The sequence below is a fragment of the Carassius gibelio genome, chromosome B10, assembly GCF_023724105.1.
Source record: "Carassius gibelio isolate Cgi1373 ecotype wild population from Czech Republic chromosome B10, carGib1.2-hapl.c, whole genome shotgun sequence".
NCBI classification, from domain to species: Eukaryota; Metazoa; Chordata; class Actinopteri; order Cypriniformes; family Cyprinidae; genus Carassius; species Carassius gibelio.
In genome coordinates this window covers 10,592,586-10,618,136 of record NC_068405.1, presented here as the reverse complement: position 1 = coordinate 10,618,136, position 25,551 = coordinate 10,592,586, and the positions used below count along the sequence as shown (strand labels likewise).

General features: G+C 35.6%; 1 protein-coding gene across 1 annotated transcript in view; it reads right to left on the bottom strand.

The window, feature by feature from the left end:
* LOC127966341 (leucine-rich repeat transmembrane neuronal protein 4-like) overlaps window positions 1-18,665 on the bottom strand; it is a 40,427-nt gene extending 21,762 nt beyond the window's left edge. The window contains exons 1-2 of the mRNA XM_052567253.1: window positions 18,075-18,665; window positions 4,258-5,903 (exon numbers count right to left, since the gene is read on the bottom strand). Of these exons, the coding sequence (XP_052423213.1) occupies window positions 4,258-5,903; window positions 18,075-18,078 (1,650 nt within the window). The 5' untranslated portion in view covers window positions 18,079-18,665. The remainder of the gene's footprint in view (window positions 1-4,257; window positions 5,904-18,074) is intronic.
* Between the last annotated feature and the right edge of the window lie 6,886 nt (window positions 18,666-25,551).

Genomic DNA, 25,551 nt, shown 5'->3' with positions numbered 1-25,551 from the left:
GATGTTGTAAGAATGAAGACATCCAACCAGAAGATGGCACCTGGACTAAGACTTAAAGACTAAACATAAGGCAAAGTAAGCTGCAAAAAAAAAAAAAAAAAAAAAAAAACCCTCCAAATTCTGTTAAACTTTTATGATTTTTAATGCCTAAGTACAATCAGTAGAAGTAAAAAGCTAAAGTTAGGCAATAAAGAACTACGTCATGGCTACGTTGCCAGATCCAGTTATTTTTGTTTTGTTTTTTCACTTAATTTGATGCTTCAGAAACTTAAAGTGGGAAGTTACAGTTACAGGGTTAGTTATTTATTTATCTTGAATTTATTTTGAGTAATGCAATTTGTTTTGTGGGGTGGGGGGGTAGGGGGTTGTTTGCTACTGTAGCAATAACTGGCAACATTACTCCATACATGACTAACATGACTAAGTTTACCACTTTTTGAGTTAGTATAGTTTAGAAGTGTTTAAGTATAAAATAAACAAGGCTGGATTTAGTGTGATATTTTACAGACTAAAATAACTTGTGACAGCTCTTGTTTTTATTTAATAAAACACATAGTTTTTCCTGCATAGAAAATTATGAGGCGCTAACAGAAGCTGTTGACAATACAGAGACAAGCTGCACTGGACAATATCCATTAGGGCTTTTATTCCAAAAGTTTGCACACTTGAAAAAAAAATAAGTTTATCTCATATTTCTTTAGACAGAATCATAATTTCTGTTCATTTTCCATTTAATGTTGTGATCTGATGAGCATTAGCGGCTTCTAGTGCTGTCTGCCTGTTTTCTCTTCCACTATCGCTGTTATGACTCAGATGAAGATAATTTGCTGTTCACGCCACTCATATTATGTGTTTGTAACCCCCTTTCTCTTCCACGTTGAACTTCCATGTTGTTTCATATATAACAAACCGAGAGAAATGTATGTGAAACATTAAAGGGTTAATTCACCCAAAAATTGAAATAGCTTGTGTTTTACTCACCCTCAACGCATCCTAGAAGTGTATGACTTTCTTCTTTCAGACTAATCCAGTCAAAGTTATATTACAATTTGTCCTGGCTATTCCAAGCTCATCATTATTTCGATGTAAACCAAGAGGAGACTGGTTTTCCTTCGCTAAAGTAAGAAAAAGTAGCTTCCTTTGCTCCTATAAACAAACTTGCAATACTAGCATATCTCAGAGCTAGGACAAATTTTTATTTAACTGACTGGATTCGTCTGAAAAGAAGAAAGTCATTTACACCTAGGATACCTTGAGGGTGAGTAAAACAACGTCTAATTTTAATTTTGGGGGGAACTAACCCTTAATAAGCTAATAAACACATGATTATGATAGTATGTGATTTGTATACGATTTTCATGCAATTTGGGGTATTTTCATTACAATAAAGGATGTTTATGAGAGAAATACTAAGCAGGTGTAGTGATTAGCTGATTATGAAAGGCTCCTAATAACATTTTAACACCATTACATGACCAAAGGTTGCATTAGATCGCAACCGGAAGATATTACAAACACTCAATAATGTGTTTAAAGTGAGTTTTGAGTAAAAGCATAGTATTTATCTTACAAATTGGCTTCTGTATTATGATGCTAATAGTAGCTCTAATGCACTGGTTACCCTGCAGCGACTATATATTTTTTATTTTGGCCAAATAATTCAGGTTGGATCATGTTTTCTTTTATTCTGTAGAAAGACTCTTTATTAATAAATGGATATTTGGATCAAAGTGATGTGGGCCAGGAGGCACTGGACTATGAGGCGTGGAAGAAGAGGTTTTATCAAGTAAAATAAAACAATTAAAAAAAATTAAGGCTAAGATGTTCTGGCTCTGGTTCTGCACTGTGAAAATGACTTTGTTACGAGTGGGGCGGGGGGCGAGGGCTGTGGGAGCGAAGCGAGGTCGGTGGAGTAAACGATAATGAGTGACACCTGCGCCACTCTCCAGTCTCTAGTCCCATGGTGGATCCCCGCAAGGATAAAAGAAAGAATGACGACAGTTCAAGATGAGAGAGGACCAGGCCTGGATTTTATGTTGTTTTGGTTCTGTTTGTGCATGGCATTCATCCGTGAGAGGACATCCTAATGCCTGATGCATTTCAATGTTGAACAAGTAAAAAAAAAAAAAAAAAAATAACACCACCAAAGGAAAAAACTAAACAAAAAGACTTCAGTTTGTCAGTGTCTGATAGATCTCATAGATCATATTCATTGTGAATAGCTCCATGGGAATCCATTGCCTCTATTTAAAATCTTCTTCTAAGTCTTAAACTAAGGAACGGGTAGGAGACATTGTGAGGAAAAGACATTGGGGTGGAATTGGCCTGCATGCAAAAACAAACTCCTTATATAAGAAGGGGTTGCAGTACCTAGGCAGGAAGTGGCACAAGTCTTAATCAAGAAAGGTACCTCAGTCCAAGACCAAACCTCATTCTTCTACAGGTGGTGGTTGAAGGTTGAAAGCTTTCATATCATGGGGCTCCAGTGCCTTCTTCCCTGCTGCCACTAAGGTGTGCAACTCTCTCAGATGAATATGTTTAGAAAGAAGTATAGCTGCTGAAATAACTGAACTACCTTTTTGGGATCAATAAAATGTTCTCTTGCTTTCTCACAATTCAAAACAAGACATATCTTCTTGGGGTAACACCAAGTGCATTGACAAGGTGCAAATGAATCTGCCATGCAACCACCCACCTTGTTATGGAGGTGGTGTTTTACACAGAATCTCAAAAATAACACTGAAAACTGAAAAATTCTGAAGCATCTGTTAAAAGCAAACTTGTATTGTGTGGTATTGTATTAGCACTTCTTACTGTTTGTTCTGTTAAGGATGTTCATTGTCTCATTAATTCAACTCAGTGATTTCATTGCTCAAACGAAACATTTACAGAGTTTAATAGCTTTTCTCATTCACTGATGTTTGGTTTCTTCCATTAGCTAATTTGAATAAGTAGATTACTTCCAGTTGAGTATTTTGGCTTCCTTGCCATATACAGATCCTCTGTATAAGGGCAAATAAACCTTTTTTTGTTCAAACATGCTGTGCATGTCCATTGATAAGATTGATCTCTTTGCGGTGAGACATTCTTTACAACATCAAAGGGGGGGGGGGGGGGAGACAGAAATTGTGTTTTTACAGATTTTTACAGACTATTTCTGGCTGACCTGAAGCAGATCCACATCATAGGATTTTGCATGACTGTTTTATAACAGCATGTTCACCTCATACTACGAACGTTGGTGACAAACTTTATTATTTCCCTCCCTTTCATCACCTATGTCATCCCAGTATGATTAAAAGATAACAGTCATTGCTTTGCACATTAAATATATCCCAAATTAAAATGCAGCCTTCAAAATCTTTCAAAAGAGCTGAATAAAAACCAATCATGGAGAAAGATGCTTTTAAACACATGACATTAAGAGAGTAAAGTAGGAGCCATTTTGCATGCTCTAATGGGTTGTGACAATGAATACATCATTTATCCTGCGCTGCAATTTTAATTATCGGCAGATGTCTTTTTTAAAAGTTCTTTCTGCTGTACTCTCAGAAGCTAGATGATGCAAACCCATTCCCAATGCAACATGCTGGATTTTGACTGTCTGCAAGTAAATAATAATAATAATAATCAAATCAGAGGTTTTCAAAAACCCTTTTGCATCTCAAGTGAATATCAGTGTCCCAAACACAAAGCATACTAATCATAATCATTAGGACAAACAAAATGAATAAGCCTTTCGCAAGTGAAATAATGAGGCCAAAACCAAGATGCAGATGTGTGCTGCAGGGCAGTGCTTTTTGGTAAAGAAACCATTGACTCCTGGTTTAGGGGTTTACATTGTATGACAACATTAGGGATGCACAATGTTTCTGTGGTCATACTGGTATCACTCAATAAATGTGACTGTTTGGTATCAATTTAAGCATGCAGATGTCTGGATCTTGAACGTTAGATGTCAACCATTAGCTAATATCATCCAATATAACATTTATCAGCTTCAAAATATAAATAATTATTGGTATCAACCAGAAATGCCCAAATAAGTGTATATCAAGACATTGTGTCTATTAATTAAAAAAGTGGAGTCAAGGAAAGTAGGCTAAATGAGAAATTTCAAAAACCTTAGGAGTCAAGGGTGCTTACCCTTGCTCTGATGGAAATTTGCACCATGCACAATGAAGAATTACCTCTATTTCCTGAGTCGTTCATTTGTTTTGATCTGATTTGATTTTAGGCTGCTTTCACATGTCATACCTCACATTCCCGGGAGCCGGATATGGTGCAGGTACAGGTACCTGTCCCATTGCCCAGCACCTCCAAGGCTTCTGGTGTGGCTGCAGGGTTGTAGCTCATGTAATATTCCTGGAGCTGGGAGCTCAGGTTCTGTTCTGGCTCCTGACTCTTTTTCCTCCGCTTACGGCCCACTGTACTCTGCTGCAAAAGCCGGGTGGCACCAGGGTAACGTTTCCAGGAGAGATAAATTACAGACAAGACAAGGGACACTGAGAAGAACAGTGCCACCCCACCCATCACCACTTTGTGAAACGACACGTTGTCTTGCTCAGGAGCTGGTGTGACTAATAGGCTGTCAGATGATGAGGGTGTCCATTGATGGGAGTCTCTGGGATCTGGATTTGCATGGCTGGGGAAGGTGGGGCGTTGAGGTGGTTGAGGATGGGGAGGTGGAAATGGCGCCTCAGAGGCAGGTGAAGGCAAGGGTGGAGGCGGTGTTGTAGGAGCCATTGTCGAGTCAGTCGGTTCAAGGGCAAGGTCAAAATTTGGATCAAAGGTCTGCAGATACAAAGGTGATTGAGCAGTAATTTCGTAGTCATCACAGTCAATGTAGGTCTTTGAAGCTTCCATAACCTTCTCTCCTTGAAGGTGCTTAGGACTACTGCAGATTATACTAGTGTCCTTGGTGCCTCTGAAATTCTTGAGCCAAACAACAAGAGGACAAATACCTGGCCCGCAATCCCACATGTTGCCTGCAAGGCTAATGGTTGTTAGGGAAATCCAGGCAGCCACAACCTCCTGAGACACATTGGCCAGTTTGTTAGACTCTAGGTTAAGGACCTGAAGATTGGGGAGGCATTGAAATACTACATGATCTAGTACCTGAATCTCATTGCCAGAGATATCAAGCTTTTGCAAGGTGTACCAGCTCCATGGAAGGCCTTGGTTGACAGCTCGAATACGGTTCCATTGTAGATACAGGGCACGAAGGTTAGCAAGGCGAGGAAACAGAAAGAAGTTTATTCGTGAAAACTGATTATGCTCCAGGTGGAGCTCCATCAGTCGAGACAAACCCAGGAATGCTGTACGAGTAAGAACCCGAAGCCGGTTATAGCTCAAGTCTAGAAACTCCAAGCTTCTGCACTCTAGAAATGCCCGGACAGGGATTGTTGTCAGCCCGTTGGAGCGCAAGTGCAGATTCTGCAGTTTTCGAAGACCAAAAAACTGGCCTGGCTGCAGCTCCTGTAACTTGTTGTAGGAGAGGTCAAGACTACGTAGGTTAGGTACTCCGTGAAAAGTGACATTATGAAGCTGTGAAATACTATTGGAGCTCAAGATCAATTCCTTCAATCGCCGCACCCCTTGAAAAGCACGACTATCCACAAACATGATTTGATTGTGGTCCAGGTACAGCCACAGTAGCTGGTTAAGATGGGCAAACTGGTAAGGGAGCATTGTGTGCAGGTCATTGTAACGCAGGGATAGACCTTGACAACTAACTGAAATATTTTCTGGGACATCTTGGAAGCCAGCTGACTCACAATGGACAATCTTTCCCTCGCAACGGCAGCTATAGGGGCACATCCTTTCCCCTGAACTGAACAGCAGGAGGGAGGAGGCTTGAAGGAGGAAGAGGCCCGCTAATCTCTTGTCACAAATAACAGAACCTGCAGAGGGAGAGAGCACAACATCAGCTTATCATGTTCAACAAGACCAATTTACTTAGCAAAATATTCAGCTGTCGAGGCTCACATGATAAAATTGCTGCTACCATCCACACCTATAATATTTTTCTTAGGTCAAGAGGTCATTATCTAATTTGACATAACTGTCTGATACTCTTCTATTTGACTCATCTGCAATCTTGGTGAAATTTAATAAGCATTCAAGTGAAACAACAATTTCAAGTCAAATATCTCCCAGGACTGGAATGCTGTCATTTACAAAACTGTTAAAGGGATAGTTCACCCAAAGAAAGAAAGTCATTAATTGCTCACCCTCATGTTGTTCCAAACCCAAAAGACCTTCATTCATCTTCGTCACAATTTAAGATTTTTTGATGAAATCAGAGAGCTTTTTGACCCTGCATAGGCAACAATGCAACGACCATGCTGTGGTGTAATGCATACAGTGTGGACATTTATGGTGCTTATAATATGGCAAAACTATTTGAATTTGTATAATGTAAATTTTAATTATTGCCACTGTTATTTAACAAAACTGAATATTTTGTGGCATTTAACACAGTTTTGAATTAGATTTTGTATGTTTTTACTTTAATATTGAACATTTGAAATTTAACAGTTTTAATTGTTAGTTTTATATACATATATTTTCAAACAGCAGATTTCGTGCTCTGAATTATTAGCCTGCAAAAAATCTGTTTTTAAAAATACAGCTTCAAGTTTTCAAGATGAAGAGGGAATTCGGAACTATAAATTGAATATTCTAAAATTCAGTATGTTGAAATTCAGATCTCACAGAAAGTAGGTCAGAGGCCATCCACATAGAAGAGTAGATGATCTCAGAAAAATAGAACAAAGCATTTTGACCAATTAGTAGTTTTCTGGCATGAATGTGTGGTTCAATATCTACCTGATCATGAATCACCCAGAGGTAGTCTAAGTGATTCTTAAACATTTATGATTTATATTTTTATGTTAGGTTAGCAATCAGCATGTGAAACATTTGTCTGAGCACTCTGTTGTTTGTTTTAAAGTACATTTGGTGTGAAAGTGATTAGCATGCCATCCTGCTATAGCCTGCATGATGCGAGTGAAAGCAAAGTAGACAGTAGAACATTCATTATAATCAGTGATATTCCCTATACTCGATGCGGCACAGCGTATTTTGAAGCTTGAGGCGACAAAGCAGCCATTGCAAAGAGCTTGTACTTCGTCAGAAATAGAACGGCGAATCTGTTTGCTGTTGGGAATTTCGCATTCAGTGTAGACAGTATTAATTATAATGTCTGTCTTTTGTTGTGTCGCACTGCACCGCTCGCCTCCATTGTAGACATGGTGTAGCGTCATATGTAACTCTTATTTCTGCTGCATTCATTCCGTGATAGTACTCCACTCTGATGTTTGTTAGACTGTGTTTTTAGCATCGTGGCATCGTGAATAATTATTTAGATACACCTGTAACTTGGAGTCACGATTACAGTATAGACCATTTATTTCCACTCAATATCATAGACATAAACTTATATAGGCTGTATGGTGGGTTCATGCTTTCTGCAGTCCTGTTTAGTTCTTTGTAATCGCATAAAGAATAGACCTGGTGTTGCTCTGCGCCGCATCCAGTGTAGGTAATAGACTATCACTGATTAATAAATGGGCTCGTCTGTATTTTTTGCTTTTGTTTGCATCCTGTGTGGCATGCTAATCACTCTCAAACCAAAAGTACTTTAAAACAAACACCAGAGACTGTTTAGACCAATTACAATAAAAAAATAAAATAAATAAAACCACCACCTAACTTGGACGTATTCCGTGTTTGAGAGCAGCTGAAGCCGTGTTTTTGATTGATTCGCAAACAAAAGTTGCACAGATTAACTTATGTGATTGAACACAGTGCTGTATATTCATGTAGTTTTCAAAAATAGTGTACAGCAATTGTTGTAGAATGGATGCTTGCGTGCTTTGGAGAAGTTTGTGAGGATCAGTGGTGTTTATGTACATATGGGCATCAAACGCTCCAAAATAGCTTGTTCTGACAAGAGGAACGATCGCTGTGTTTCCACACATTCAGAATGTTGTCATTTTTCATTTGTGTTTTGGTATGTTTACTGATTCTGAATGGATCCTCATAGTGGTTTATGCAGTCCTTTGTCATCTCCCTGTGGTCTTGTTTGTTATGGCAGGTTGACTTGCTTTTTTTTGGTAAAGTTACTGTATAATTGAGCTTTAGAACTGTTAAGTTGTCAAGAATATCTGCAGTGACATTTTTGTAAAGTATGTTTGCAGTATTGGAGAGGAGGGGGACCTTGGAGTACAAAGGTTTGGAACTATTGGCTTAGATGTTTCACATGCTGAGAATGCTAACCTAACATATAAATATAAATCATAAATGTTTAAGATTAGGCTATTTCTGGCCGATTCATGATCAGGTAGATCTTGCACCCTACGCTCATGCCAGAAAACTACTAGTTGGCCAAAATGCTTTGTTGAATTTTAGAATATTACATTTAAAGTTCTGAATGTCCTCTTTATCTTGAAAACTTGAAGCTGTATTATATAAAATGGGACATTTGCAGTCTAAGTATTCAAAACAAAACATGCTTTTTGAAAATACATGTATATAAAACTAAAACTTTAATTGTGTTACATTTAAAATGTTAAATATTCAAGTTTAAAGAAATTAATTCGGAACTATATTATTAATATTCAGTTTTATTAAATGACACTTGTCAATAATTCAAATTCACACAATGCATATTTAAATAGTTTTTGTCCACTGTAATTGTTGAATAAAGTTCTTATTTTTGTTTTCTTTGTATTCTCATAGCTTCATAACATTACGGTTGAATGGTATTTAAACTATGCCTTTCTCCATCTCTCTCCATCATCAGTTTGTCAAACCATCGGTATCTCAATATTTCTCTCCCCCTTCCATCATCATTCCACATACTCCACCTCCCTTTCTTTATATCCTTTTTATAATTAAATAATCCATTTTTAATTTAACTTTCCTCTCTCTCCCTTCTCTCTCTCTCTCATCTCAACATCCATTGCTTTGTAATTATTTAGACCCCCCATTCATTGAAATTTATTTTTTTATTATTTGTTTGCTTGTTTTTTTCTTGTTTTTAAAGAACATCAACGCAACACCAATGTCAACAATAATTAATTATTTTTTTTAACTTTATATAAATATTCAAGTGAGGAAATGTATCTCCTGTCTGTCATCATCTCTAATATTTAATAATCCTCTTATATTTTTTGAAACACTATATTCCATACATCATTGTTTGTGATCCTTCTGCTTCATTTTTTAATCCTTTCTCTCTCTCTCTCTCTCTCTCTCTTCTCTGCATTTACCAAATCCACTGGAAATATTTCTAAGCACTCAATGTCATAACAAATGTGTCTATATCTATCTCTCTCTGTTGCTATGTATCTGTCCGTTTTTATTGTTGTTGTCGTTTTGTTACCTTCTATTATGTCGGCTGTCATTTTTCCTTCTATTGTATTTTATCATATTTATGAAACAATGATAATAATAAAAAAAGATGTTTAAACAATGCCATTACTACCTTTCCGGTCCTTGAACATGTCAGGTGCATTGCTGTCTATGCAGGGTCAGAAAGCTCTCAGATTTCTTTCAAAATATCTTAATTTGAGATGAAAATGAATGAAGGTCTTATGTATCTGAACCAGCATGAGGGTTAAGAAGTAATGGCAGAATTTTCATTTTTGGGTGAACTATCACTTTAATGGTAATAGTAGTTAAGAAAAATGGTCATTGATAGGAATTTTTTTTTTATTTTAGTGTATTGCAGATTTGTGAGAAGCTGATTGTACATGATGGCTACTCACCAAATAAATATATATTTTATTAAATGAAAAAGAGAGAGAACAAATATATATATATATATATATATATATATATATATATATATATATATATATATATATATATAAATATACATATATATATATATATATATATATATATATATATATATATATATATATATATATATATATTATAGCATATACATTAAATATAACAGCATAAATATATTTATATACTTAAATATTATATCTTTATTCTCTTCATAAATACAAAATGTTTTTTTTTGCTATTTATTGCAGGATTGGTTGATGGCATAATTTGCATTTGCGGTTTGTCTGTCTCTTCAAACTGAGAGGTAATAGATTAATTCATTATCATGAATAAAACCTTCCCACTCCCCGTCAAGATTATCACACACAGCTCAGCCTCTTATACATCTGAATTGCATTCATCTGACATCTGTCTCAAAATATGAGATCACATATTTATATTCTATAGGAATATAGGATCATATAGATCTCATTATGATCTCATATTCTAGAAAGACCTCAAAGGGACCAATGTTGTACACATCCAGTTGTCATGACATCTGCACATATATTATTCAGTAACATAACAACCAGGATTTAGAAGTTCTACAGCTCACAGCTCTATAATCACTATAAATCTGTTATTTAGCCTTTGGCACTCGCTTTTGAATTACACTAGAATTACATAAGGAGTCTCAAGAGAGTCATTTGGATTAATTTACTAGGGGCCATTTTTAAAGCTTTTTTTTTAAAGTAATCATCACCTATGCACTAATCAACTTTAAGATGTGACTAATGTCCAGTAATATCTTTAATACCATATTTTATACTGTTCTATAGAAATTGATTAGTCAATTTGGAGCTGAATCATTACGTCAAACATAATTACTCTGAAGCTATTACCTTCTCCTGTCTGAAATGTGTTTCATATTGTGTTATCCATGCCAGAAAAGATGATGCAAAATGGACAATTTCATTACCATCTTTTGCATCTCATACGTTTTAAGTGCAACAGGAGTTTTCTTTGCCAGGAAAGAGAATACAGCAAAATGCAGAACAAAGAAGAAAAAAATTGATCAGAGTTTTAATGTATAAGCTTTCAGTTGAAGATCTGCACTGCGTGTACCGTGAACTCATTGTCTACAGTAAAAAAGGAGGACGGAGGCCATCCAAGCATACACAGCAAATTACAGAGTCATCAGTTTTACCAGACTAGAATCCCACTGATGCTGTTAAGAACATTTCAGAGGAAGAATGGAGAAAAATACCTAGAGATCACGGTCATTTTAGCTTCAAACAGTGCCGTCTTTTTAAGGTTAAGAAAAAAATAAAAAACAATTCAGTGTCTGAACAATGAATCACATAATTGTATTTCATTGTAGTTAGCATGCAGTGACTCTTTCCAAGTAAACATATGGATGACAATGAAAGCCATCATACCAGCTATATTAACTGTCCTCTGAGGCTTTTTGAGGAGATAAAAATGGACCCAGGGCCTTTTCTCTGTGTTTCCAAATGACTTGTTATCTATTATCAATTCTATGCTTCACTGGTAGCCATTACACATATAATATCCCTCTCTACAAGGACACACATTTGTGAAGTGACACTATGTTTGGGTCACATTTCCTTGAGTGTCCATGTAAGCCAAACAAGAGCAGATTAACCTTCACAATGGTTCCCTACAAACACACTGACATGTCCACATACTGCAGGAAGAAGAAAACTAATGTAGTCCTAAAATACCCAGCTTCAAAGTCCAGGAAAAACTCTAAGTACAAATGAAAAAGTGTAGGAATTACCTGTTTGTGTGCTTCCTACAGTTATGGACATTATTAACCCAAGGGGTCAGAGTTTTGCTTGAAAGCATGGCCCTGTTATCTTCGGCTCGTACGTGCCCTTACTAGACCATCTGGCTGCAAAAGAACCTATTTCTCCTGATTTCTTTAGTTTAACAGCAAAATAAATCATAAATTACATAAGTTGTGAAATGTGAGTTGAATTAAATGCAATAAGATTAAAAAAGACATTGTACTGCAAGACAAAAGAAGGACTTTGTCTTTTTACTGAGATATCCTTGCAAGGAGCATTGTAGTTTGATTCATGACAGATGACTGGTATAGGCTATTCTTTTATTGAATAATAACAAAATACTGATAAATAATTTATTGCAAAAATAAATAAATAATATTCACCAAGGCTGCATTCATTTGATCAAAAATAAAGTTAAAACTCTAACAATGTGAAAAATGATTACCATTTATTATTGTACCTTCAGAAATCATTCTAATATGCTAATTTGGTGCTTATTAGAATCTTTTCTAGAGGTCCATGTGACACTGAAGACTGTTAGGATGCTCAAAATTAATTAATTTTTAAAATATATTTAAACAAAAATCATTTATTTTACATTTTCACAATTATTACCATTAATAAGTCAAATAAATGCAGCCTTGGTGAGCATAAGAGAAACTAAAAAGCATAAAAACTTCTTAACTATTTTAAACTTCTGGCAGTATATGTATTTAATATTGCGATACTACATTTTTACCAATCTTGATGATTACATAAGCCTGAGTTTAATGTTGCAATGCAAAAATCATCTTGGTCTCCATTTCACATTTTGCAGCAATTTGGTATCAAATATTTTCATATTGTAGTTGTGAAATTTGATTTTGTTTGCCAATCCAGCATCTATAGCTATATTCATCCATACACAAGTCTTGTCTTTACACACACATCAAGGGACCATTTATTAAAATGCTCAGTTAACCTAACCTGCCTGTCTTTGGGCTGTGGGAGGAAACTGCAACACTCGGCATAAACCCACTCAGACACAGGGAGATCATGTAAACTCCACACAGAAAGCCCTCCTATCTCTGCCGGGACACGACCCGGGGACCTTCTTGCAGTAAGACAACAGTGCTAACCAGCAAGTCACTGTGTGACATTTGATATTCAACCCAACACACTGCCAGCTGATTGCAGTGAGTCTCTTATATGTAATCCTCATCTACCAAGGTAGTGTCAATCAATGGCACTCAAGTGGAAATATTTGCAATACCCCTCCTAAACCAACCCTCAGACTCTGTCTTTGATCCAACTCAAATCAAGAGAACAACGAACGAGCCACTTACAGATGCAGCGGCACAGTAGTGTTTGACTGCAAATGTCATTTGGTGTTGAACGAATCAGAGATCTATGGCAGACAGTGGTGGCGAGTCTGCCACCTGTGAGTAATACTGCAGAAAAAAATCGATCCAGACACCACTTTTTTACTCAGCGAACTAAAATACTTTGAAGGTCCATGCGCCATAGCTCATCCAAGGTTAGTTCATTTAAAAGCCACTCATTTAAAACATTGTACAACTGTGGCAGGCTCCTATTCAAAATGCTAGGAAGACGCTGGCACATACAGCACAGTCAGCTGCCGTATTCCTTGGCACTGTGACAAGCCTGATATTAATATAAATGCCATGGTGAAGCTAAGGCTATTACCCAAAGTGCCAAGATAATGGCAAAACCTGGATTAAACGTGAACTTTTGTAACTGAATGGAATCAAATGGTTTTGACGCATAAGTTTGCCTTTTTATATCATATTCAGTAGACTAATACTTCAAAAAAGAAAAAAAAAGAAAGAAAAAAAATCGATAGCCGGCTTCCTGCTGCTTGCATCAAACTCTGCTGTCAAATCAACACTAATTTTAAAAGGCACGTCAGCTGTATGATAGATAGACTGGGTAAATGTTTAATGAAAATCTGCACTTATATCTCTCTACACTAAACTTTGAGCAGATTAAGTGCAAATACAATATTAATAACTTACCTGAAACCAAAGTGGCCACAGGACATGCAAATGTCTATTATTGGAATGCAAAATAATGGTTATTTTCCTTACAAAGCTTCCCCTCGTAGTATAAGTATGATTAAATATGACACACAGCTGCTGCATAATGGGTTTGAGCCCTTATTAAGTTGTTTGCCTCTCTACAGGATCCCTCTCTTGAGCATGATTGGGTTCTAATTATAAAAAATATACAAACATAGAAAGACTAAACAGTCAAAGTCCAGTGATGATCCTTTCATTACACTGATTCTTGAGTACCAGGACTAGACAGGCTGTGAAACATGTTTAATGTATATGAGGTATTCGTTTTTGGTCCTACAAGTAGTTTTAGGGGTGAGTGAGAATATAATTGAAAAAAGAAGAAAGAAAATCCAATAAAATAGTATATTTTTTGTAACGGCAGGGGAAGTACTGCAGGATATGCTTTAAGACAAAAATGCATATGTTCTGCACCCAAAGAATTCCTGAACCGATTCCAAAACAACATCTCGAGAGGGACTCCAATTTTATTTGGAAGGAGCACACAGTGGCTCTTCTATAACAATGTTAAGCACCTGCATAATGTGTTTAAGATCATAAAAAGTTTTAGGATAATGAAATTTCAGGGTGGTTAAATAAGAGATCACTCAGCAGGATGGGATACATCCAGTATTTAACAAGGGACAGCAACTCTCAACTAATTCCAGAGCTGGGATAATGGATTCAATCCATATGAGACTACAGCTCAAGCGCATAACTCACCCGGTCAAACCAAAGCTGCAATAATGAAATGATGGACCTCCTGCATACTTAAGGCACATTATTCAACACACATTAATTGTGAGATTGAAGAGTGCTGTGTCTGTGCCTCAGTCAGGATGTGGAGCGCCAAACAAAAGTGTGATTTATACTTCAAGCACTATTTACAGCATAATTGTGGTTGAAAAATCCAATTAATCCAATGCTATGAGACAGATATAGGCCTACTGTACATCTGAATTCTACACAGTAAGTAACAGGTTTCACCATGGTGCTCAGGATTAAAAATGCTAAAAGCTTGGTGGCGACTGTTCACAAATAATTTAAACATGCTCCGATAAGATTACAAAGAAGCTCAGGACTGTAAAGGCAAGCATGCAGAGACCAGTCATCTTTCTATATTAAGAAGAGAAACTTCACTGTCTGTGCAGCTGTACACTTTGTTGTGAGGGATGATTCAACCAAAAGTGAAAATTCTGTCATTTTTCCAAACTTCCATGACATCTTTTCTTCTTGTTTTCACTATTTTTGTTCATATAGTGAAATTCATTGGGGACTTAAACAACAGACCCCATTGACTTTGATTGTATGGACAACATTATTTTTAATGAGGCATCTTTTTTTTGTTCCACTGAAGAAAGTAATTCATACAGGTTTGGAACCTTATGTGGATGAGTATACAATGACAGGATCTTCATTATTAGGTTAACTGTCCCTTTATGTTTAGCAAGGCTTGCACAAATTTTAACCCCCTTTCTCAGTTATATTAGCTTAAGGTATTGTATTAAAGGGATAAATAAGTATGATGATGTAACCAAGTGAAATTAAAATATTTGTGCCTTCATTGAAAACCAAATCAAGCTAGAAATACCAGCCAAGAAAGGAACAGTGTCTGTCTGTGTAATAAGAGCAAAGTACAAATGCAAATCACTTTACATACCTAAAGGTTTTTCTTATGTTCGACACGAGATCTTTAGTCTACAGTTGGATTAAAATACTTGGATCTACACAGAATGCATGGGCTGGCATATTAAAAAATCATATCAGTATGGTAAAGTGATAAAGCACTGTAGTGTTAATATTAACCTTCCCTGTAGGCTTTTGAAGTATGTATGTAGAGCTAGTTATCAACATAATGGCCTCAAGAATGGGTCTGATTCTAGTAGACGTAGTAGATTTTCATGACAACTGGCAATTTCTAAGTGCAATCCATCATCCCGAGCCCGCCATGGCCCATCTCTACTCTTCACTCAGCAGGAATAAATGGGAAATCATGTTAGCTTGGTTAGTATAGTTTGGGACTCTGGGATCAAATACTGAAATAGATAGAGAATTAGAATGTTTTAAACATGAAGAACCATGTAAGAGTCGCTAATCTCACTGTAAAAGCATTACAAGCCATAATAAAATTTAATTTATATAATATGCATATAGACATACAGTACAAGAAAGTTCTTTAAAGGTCTATATCTCATTAAGTTAACAGATTATGTATAAATAAAACCACGTTGACATATATTCAAACAAAGATCAACTACAGTAAACAAAGCACTCAAATATAGAAGGCTGAACTGGGAACTCAGGACAAGTTATTTTTCATAAATGTCAAATCAGGCAAGATGTGTTTTATGTTATAAATGTATAGGCTACTATTTGGCAAAGGTCAGTGAGTCTTTACAGTGTGTCGGGGGTGTTTTATTTCTGGGCAATAACAGTGGAAATGTTGAAGGTTGGTTGTTGTAGGTTGTTTTTTTTATTTTTTATATATATATATTTTTTGTGTGTGTGTGTGGCTCCGGCTCTAAAGCAACTATTCACAACTTGTCTTTTTAAAGAATAAACTTGCCATGAGAAATAATCACTTGTGTATAAAGTGTGACAACTAGCCCCAGCTCTGCCCTGTAGTGTGAAAACATAGTTTTGCCAGGTAATCTATATCTAAATCTACATTAAAAGATACATTCATGAAATATTAATATTTTTAAAGTCACACTAAGATATCACACTTAGGGCAAAAAAAAGTTTAGAAAATGAAGAGCGAATGGACCAGACTAATATCTTCCTTTAATAACGGCAAGCTCCTCTGAACTATTAAACACATTTAGGACATTTCTTCTATTTAAAAAGGAAAGGTGGTGGTGAGCTTAGGCTACTATATTTAATTATAATTATATTTATTTCTTTATTTCTTTCTTTATTTTTTTGCTTTATTACCTACATTTCATCATCTGTCAACTACACATTAAATGTCAGATTTGTGAACGGATTGTTTTCATAGCTAGATCTTTCAATTAACCGTTTAGACAGTGGACAAAATCGGTCTGACCACGAACTGAATCAGTAAGATCACTGGTCACATCGGATATTTTGGACTATCTGACTCCAGTGATCAGGTTTAAGGTGTACTCCACCCCAAAATGAACATATTTTAATTAATCACTTAATAATGTTTCAAACCCATAAAAACTTTGGTCTTCGGAACACAATTTAAGTTATTTTGGATGAAAACAGGGAGGCTTGTGACTGTCCCATTCACTGCCAAGTTAATTACACTGTCAAGGTCCACAAAAGTATTAAAGACATAATCAGAATAGTCCTTCTGCCATTAATGGTTCTACTGTAAAATGATAGAGCGAAGCGAATACTTTTTGTACGTGAAGAAAAAAAGAAAGAAAAAAAAAAAACGCTTTGTTCAACAGTTTATTTCCTGCATATGCTTTTATGTGTCATCCACATTTTCTTTCAAATCAAAGTGTAAACACATGTAGAAAACGTATTCTTGTGTCGCAGCTAACACAATAGCGTACGTAGTTTGCATTCAGCAGATTTGCTTTAAAATGGTGCTAAGGTGAAGCAGAGGAGACGAATTGTTGAATAAAGTCATTATTTTAGTTTTCTTCATATACAAAAACAGTCTTCTCGTCGCTTCATAACGTTACAATTAAACCACTGATGGCAGATGGACTATTCTGATGATGCTTTTCATACTTCTCTGGACCTTGATAGTGTAATTTACTTAGCAAGTCAATAGGACAGTCACAAGCCTCCCGGTTTTCATCCAAAATATCTTAAATTGTGTTCCGAAGACGAGCAAAGCTATTATGGGTTTGTAACGACTTATAACTTTTTTCATAGAAGACTATTTTTGTTACAGTTTATTGCTAATTAAACAATAAAATTTACAATAAAACATACTATTAGGGTATTTTTTGCTGCAAGTTAAACTCTGACAAGATATAAAAATAAATACACATATTAACAAAAATTCAATATGTGCATAAAAAGAGATTGATCTTTTTGTTGCAATAGGCTAAACCATACTGTCAGATACCACGTGCTTACGTAAAAGCAGTTTTTCGAACAGCTTGAACCGATTCAAGAAAATCGAACTTCCCATCACATATTTGACAGACAATCCAACATTTATTTGACATGCGACGCTATAATACCTGTGCCTGGGATGATTTTCATATTTCCATTAATAATACCTGTCTAACAAATGCAGAAGAATTAAATGTGTAATTTCCTAATTTGGGATTTTAAGATTTAAGAGCGCATTTTATAGCCCTATTTCATTTTACACAAATGGACCGACTAAATGTTTTCACTCTGCAAATGATATAACATCTATTTGAAATATAAAATGAATGAATCCTCATCTATACTAACGGATAAACTTTAGCCCAGAATGACAAGAACTCACCCATGTCAGCCGCGCGCTTTTGATTCCACTCGCGTTTTATCCGCGCGGTTACTGCACAGTCTCTCAGGATCCACTCAAACGAAGACTTTTACCTTTAGTCCGAGCAGTATTACAGCCCAACTAAAATCATTATCGATTCGACTCCATGTCGCAAGACACTTTAGAACGTGCTGCGTGCCCCGTTTAATCCAACAGCACGGCAAACCAGGATACATCCAACAGCAATTAACATGATTGCCATCCGTCGTTCAAACGGAATATGAATGAATTCTCGTTACGCAGCGAGCAACTGACTGAAGATGAGGGCAAAAGTTGTTCTGGGACGCATAACTGGAACAATGATGTTTAAATCATGCGGAGCTTATCGACCAGAGGTAACAGAGGTAAGCAAAGCCAGAAAAGACTGAGTCTTGAGTCTTTGTGTGAGAGGAAAGCCGTGCTCGCCGCCGCAGTAGAGAGTCTATAAGAGCTGCTCCGTCCCTAAGAAATATCACAGACCGTGATGATTGCGCGCTCCCGCCCTCAGGTCCTCTCTACAGTCATAATAAAGGTGACCCGAAGGCAAACCTGCTGCAGTAAACACTAGCAGAATGCCAGAACACCCCCCTACCAACCAAGACTGTTGAAGAATGTAAATGACACCCTGCTAATCATTACACAATAGCAAGAGAGATCACCATTAAAGGTCTGGTCACCAACAACGACTGTTTGACTAATTTTATAATATACTATACTATAACACTATATATATATATATATATATATATACATATATATATATATATATATATATATATATATATATATATATATATATATATATATATATATATATTCCATTAATAAGATTCTAGTTCCAAATTGTTCAATTACATTTCATATTCTAATGTCTGGAATTATTGTCTGACAGAAAGATTTATGATTTAGGAAGATTCAGCCAGACCATACTCCACAGAATGAATTGAAATAGATGCTTGTCGCTGTTGAAACGTTTTAACCATACATAACATATTTAAAAAGTAAATATTTCAATATTTTATGAGATATATATTCAGGTTCATTTAGGCATATGAAAAATATTTCAGTTTTTTTATGTCCAGATCCTTTTTTTCTTTCTTTTTTCTTCTTGATGTTCTTTGACACAATCATTTATTCAAGTCTTGATTAGTATGAGCACTTACTGTAAAAAAAAAACAAAACAAACAAAAAAAAAAACACAGAGAGAGTAGCAGCTGAACTAAGAAAAAAAAAAAATCATATAATCTGTATAAACCAATTATTCTGATTCATCTTCTGGTTTGAAAAACAGGTTTGTTACAAGCTATTCTTGTGCTCTGCCTGACCTGATGTCTATGCTTCAAAGCAATGCAAATAGTTAAAAGCCACAAAGAAATACCAGCTTCATTTACTTTTGATAGGAATGTCATGGTACTGTAGGAATGTTTTTCTTTTTTGCTGTTTTTTTAGCCACCCTTGTGGATAAATATAAATTACTTGAAGCTGTTTTGGGAACATAAAATGCGTACATGTTGATGAGTTTTCTTCCGGTCTTTACCTGTGAATCCATCTAATTTTACGCTCCATAAGTAAATTATTTTGTCACAAGCTCTGTTAACAAGGTGCAACTACAGTTCTTGATGCGTTTCAAACTGGCAAATTATCTAAAAAGACAATATGTTGTGCTTATTTCACTAGAACAGCCATTTTTCTCTTAACTCAGTTCCATCTTGGCTGTCTTATACAAGATTTTGACAATAAAAAAAAAAAAATTCTTGGAACTTACACATTGGCAGTCTTGATATGAGTGGATTAAGGATGCTATGGCTTCATTTGATCTCTTGCCGCATTGAAGACATGCAGATAATTTTAAGCAATGGAATATATTTTAGCAGAGGATTATCCAGTTTAAGCAGTGCAATAGTTAGGCATGCACAAACAGGCAGTAGCCCATGGCAATGTAAGGATGGACGACAGCAAAACAAGGTCACTGCTAGCAGCATATCTTAATTCAGCATTGTTTTAGATGCTGTGTAGAATTTTTATTTATTTATTAACTAAACCACTGACATTAGCAAGACTTTAAATGAACAGAAGGATTTGTAATGAGAGTTTCTTAAATATTTGAGTCATTAAATGTATTAATGGTTAAACTAACAGATTACCCCAAAATGAAAAATCCTTCTCAAATATAGTAGTTAAAAAGCAGATTGTCTTTTAAGTAAGTAGAGAGAGTGAATGAGGAATGTGATAATCATTGGCAAAAATAATAATAATAAAAAAATTGATAAAAATAATCTGAGCCCAGACAGGAAACCAATTGTCACCCATTTATCTTGAAACAACACCAAGAGCTTCTGCTATGCTGATGTAAGCCAATTACATGGCTCTCAATATCTCTCTCAGGGCATCATAAATATTTCATGATTATGAGACGTCATAACAGGCATTCTGGATTGAAGTTCACAAATTAAATAGCATGGTGAGCTTCACAAAAAGTTCTAGCCGTGTGTGATTTTCTTTGTTTTGAAAAAAAGAATAAAATAAATGAAAGGCGTTCCCTTGGGAATATCTTCAATAAGCATGTGACATTTTAAGAGTAATAAAGGAAATGTCTCATAACTGGTCATTTCTGCCTGCTCCGTTTGAGTGATTTAGAACTTTAACATGGCTCGGGCTTAGTTGTCTTTCTATTGATTGCCTTTAATAGTCTTCTGTCTGGAGGGAATCTGCTGTTTTACCAGGCTCAACAGCTCATCACAAGTGAAAGTCAAGTTTTCATATATGAAACTCTCTCAGAAAAAAAAAAAAGGACAAAAGTTGTCACTGAGGCTGTACCTTTCAAAAGGTACACCTCTGTACCCAATTTATCCCCAAAGGTTACATATTGGTACCTAAACGGTGCAAATTTGTAACTTTCGAAAAGATACAGACCTAATAATAACTTTTGTGCCTGTTGTTTTTTTTTTTCACAATCAAAACCATAGCATGACCAGTGTAGCTCGATTCCCATAACAAATCTTTATAACTGGTTCTTTTTTTGTGAATTGAAAGCAGACAATGCTATTCAGACAGATTTATGAACAAATGAATGAACAAATGATGATTATGAGTTATTTTCAGAATAAAAATAAAATACAGCATGAATCAGAAACATACAGCATGACAAACAGTATAATTCTTGAAGCAAATTACCTTTAGGAGCTGGATCTGTTAAAGTCCTCATGAAATTATTATTCACCCAGTCTTTCTACGAACAGACAGATGTCTCTCTGGTGATGTATGCTAAATTTCTCCACTCATTTTGACTGCTTAACCATAGTTCCTCTGCAGTTTTGTGTTTATCTGCATTTATTTTTGAATGCCACGCCCGCATTTTAAAATCTGATCAACAATCTTAGAACCAAGTTGCAAATATATGGATGCGAATATTTGTTGCTACTTCTTTCCATTCAAACATTTCTTGAATAAGTATCAACACCGCCCTTTATAAATACACCATTAGCATTAGCAAAAAAATGGTTCATATGTAAGCAAAATGGACATCATAACCCAAATAAATTGGAATCGGAATCTGAACCAAGACAGATTTGGACCTGGAATCAAACAGAAATTAGATATCTGTATCAATAGTTTTAATACTTTCATTAACCACAGGCAGTGTTGGGAAAAGTTAATTTTAATAATACAGTAGATTACAATATTACGTTACTCCATTCAAAGTAACGAATTGTGTTACTCAGTTACTTTTCATGGAAGTAATGCATTACTTTGTGTTACTTTTTGTCACCTAATCTGGGCTTGTTTATTTATTTTTATTAAAAGAAAAACCAAAGTTGTATTTAGATAACTGCAAAGCCCTTTTACACCAAAATGTAATTGAATAAGCCTCAGGCTGAAGGAAGTGCGTTTGCCTCTGCACCTCACTTCCAATTTTTCTGAACATGGGAACATGATAGGTGCAGTTTATAAATGGTAAAACAAAGTAGCTTGAATTACTTATTTGAAATAGTAACTCAGATATTTCCTTGTAAAATTAAAAGAAATGCGTTACTTTACAAGTTACTTGAAAAAGTAATCTTATTACATAACTTGTAACTTTTTTTCAGGAGTGATGATATTATTGTGCCGAAGTCAAAGTGCGGAGAATTGCTCATCCGCCATACACTGTAGTTATAATTTTTTGTCCACTTAGAAAATCACCACATTTTATTTTGTGTCACCATACTTATTTGTGTAACTACTCATGTAACCATCTTTAAATCGAAAAAACATGGAAGTGTTTGGTGGCTTCATCCCTGTTTCGATCCTAATGAATGAATGTTGCTAAGCTAAATGCTTGCAAAGTGGTGCCGTGTGCTACAGCGATTGAGTGCACACTGAGATGTGAGAGGTACGTATCAAATCGTCTAAGTTGATGGAATAACATAGTGGAATATGGAAAAACAGTAGCGTTTTTCTTTAATAGCAAATGACTGCAGCAGCGCCTCCATCTGTCCTGCAGTGAGAGCTATTGTTCAGCTTACACACTCCACACAGACACTTGAACAGCACAAATTTCTCTTGGATAACATTAGATTGAGCGGCCATGTAAACTTGCTGCTACTTATATATTACATATGATGAGCCATATTTGAGGTTAATGAATGATAGTCTAGAGTTTGGATTTCCTGCCTGATGTACTGTATTACCATATACACCAGCTGTAAGAGATAACTTTTCAGGAAATATCTGTTTTAGGCTTATGATCAGGTCGATTAGCTATCATTTCCCACTTATTTTAGAAATAAATTATGGGTAGGGATAGGTTTAGGGGTAGGGATTGGGTTAAGTCTATATTTTTGGACACTAATGTTGATCCAGGATCGACTAAAGATATTGCTCAGGAACATGTATTGGCAAAATCATGACGACCCACCCCCAACACTGCTAATGGGCCTTACAAGAACACCAAACAGGTGTTGTTAACATTTGGCAACAAAAACAGTTGTGGCACTGATAAATGAATCAGTCTGATTGAGTGAATAATTCAATGACTCACTCAACAGTCATAATTTCCATTGCTAATGCACAGAATGTGGGAACTGCAAACAAAGACAAGAGTGATGCAATGCAATCTTATATCAGCACTCTTGGAATGACACCCAACCAATCAAATTTGAAATAACTGTATAAGAATATATAATTCAGGATATGTACTGCATAACAGTCTATACTCTGCACTATGCATTTCATATAAGAACATTTCAAGCACAGACACCTAAACTTACAAACATGCACATGCTACAAGCTCACGCACAAATTAACACGGGCGGTGAAGTGTAACTAAACTTGGCAATGGAAAAAGGAGGATATTTACAGCTCTCAACAGCTTGCTGAAAAAGCAGGGAAGGCATTAATTGCATTGCTCTGTAGCTGTCTTGTATGTATTGATCAACCAAACATAACACCCACTACACCACACTGTGAGCACAATAACTCGGATGCTAATCAAATAATAGGAGAAGAGATATAAGGATGGAAAACAAATCCAAAGAGAGCAAAGAGGCAGCACTAGTACACACAGCCTAATAGTCACCTGTCAAAGACTTAATCACTAATGCCATCTTCTTGAAGATGGTAGTAGTTCTCTGGAGTGTGCTGCTCGAATGGGTCTGTTCGATTAAAGGTGAATGCATTAATATTGAGAGCAGGAGAGGCCAGCATGTGACCTTCCAATGGACACAAGTCGCAGTTATTTATATCAAAAGAAAACCTGACTTCTAACAAACATGGAAACCCATTTAACAGTTGTCTTCTGGTGGTGCCAAGCACATGATTTTTTTATTAACTTGTGACTTGAACGAGGAAAGAGCTTGGGATTGCTAATAGTTGCTGTTTTGGACGTTTTAAAGTTGGTTGATTTCTGTTCTCTTGAAGCGAGTACAGTTGAAACATTTTTTTTTTTTTTTTTGTCAACAGTTTGGAACTGGACTGGCCAATTAAAAGCAAACTTAGCTGTCAAACACAAACACAGTACACCATGCTGTAAGCATTCTGCCAAGACAAAAAAGGTAAATAATTTAGAACAACATTCATTATTAAAGAGTCACTATTAAACATCAAGACATTCAATGGGCATCACAGAATTTGTTTAGCTTCTTGCTTTTTTATTAATATTGTATGCAAAAAAGCCTATGCAACATTTTTTTTTCTTTTTCTTACAAACTACAGGGGAATATATCATGCATAAAGTGTTTTTAATAGAGATTTATTATTATTATTTCTTAAGTGAACCTATGCCACAGTTCAGCATGTTCACATTTATGTAGCCAACAATGTGTCTAATTATTTGATATGTTATGTTGGAGCCTTAAGGTATCAGGGAATTTCAAAAGTGTTATTTCCAGAATTGGAACAGTAATTACAATTAATAAATTCTCAAACAATCAAAAAATGCTTTGGACAAATCCTGAACATTTCTGTAGTCATTTATCAGGTCTTTAGCTCTTCGGCTTGTTATCACAGGCAACTATAAAGTCATGAAAGAGTCATGGAACGATTGTGGAAATTAATTGTTTAGAAGGTTTAGAAGCCTACATGCTGTAAAATAGTCATGAATCACATAACTTCAATATACATTTCCTACCATACATTTTATCTCACATTACACAAAGTCATATCGGTTAGATGTTAAGTCAGGCACATTACAGGCCACTTTCTTCCCAAATACAGATCAAAAATCTTTTTGCTCATATCACTGAGATAAAATAGTTTTTTTGTATTTTCTAAAGGGATGGGTTATGCCCTCAGACTGGTCTCACTTCTGCAAGATCTGAGCTGAATGAACCCATTTGGCATTTGGATCTATCTTATGTTTAAAAGAGCACATCAGTCTTAGCAATGATTTTAAGTTTGGGTCAGCCACTTTGTGCCTTAAAATCAATAGTTAAGAAGCTGAAAGGAATAGTGACGAAGTAGACAAATTTTTAAAGAGGATATCTATATTAAACCTAATATAAATGTATCTGTCCACTTTTAATGAGATCACTCACACTACTGTTCAAAAAGTTTGAGTTCAGCAAGTTCACACTGTTTTTGAAAGAAATCTTCTATACTTACCAAGGCTGCATTTATTTGATTTTAAAATACAGTAAAAATGGTAATTATTTCAAATATGTCAGCATCATTACTGCAGTCTTCAGTGTCATATGAGCCTTAAGAAATCTAACTTTATTGAACTGAAAAAAACACACTATGTAAAAAAATAAAAAAATGGTCAAATACATTATTGCTATTATTTTATTCTTGTACATTCCACAGTATTCAGAAGACTCAGGGTCATCCACACACACACACACACACACACATATACATATACATATATATATATGCTTCACAAATAACATATATAACACAACTATAGGAAAGGTAAGGAAAGTGTTTATGTCTCAGTTTATGACAGTATTTAAAAAAAAATACACAAATGTATCACAATCAA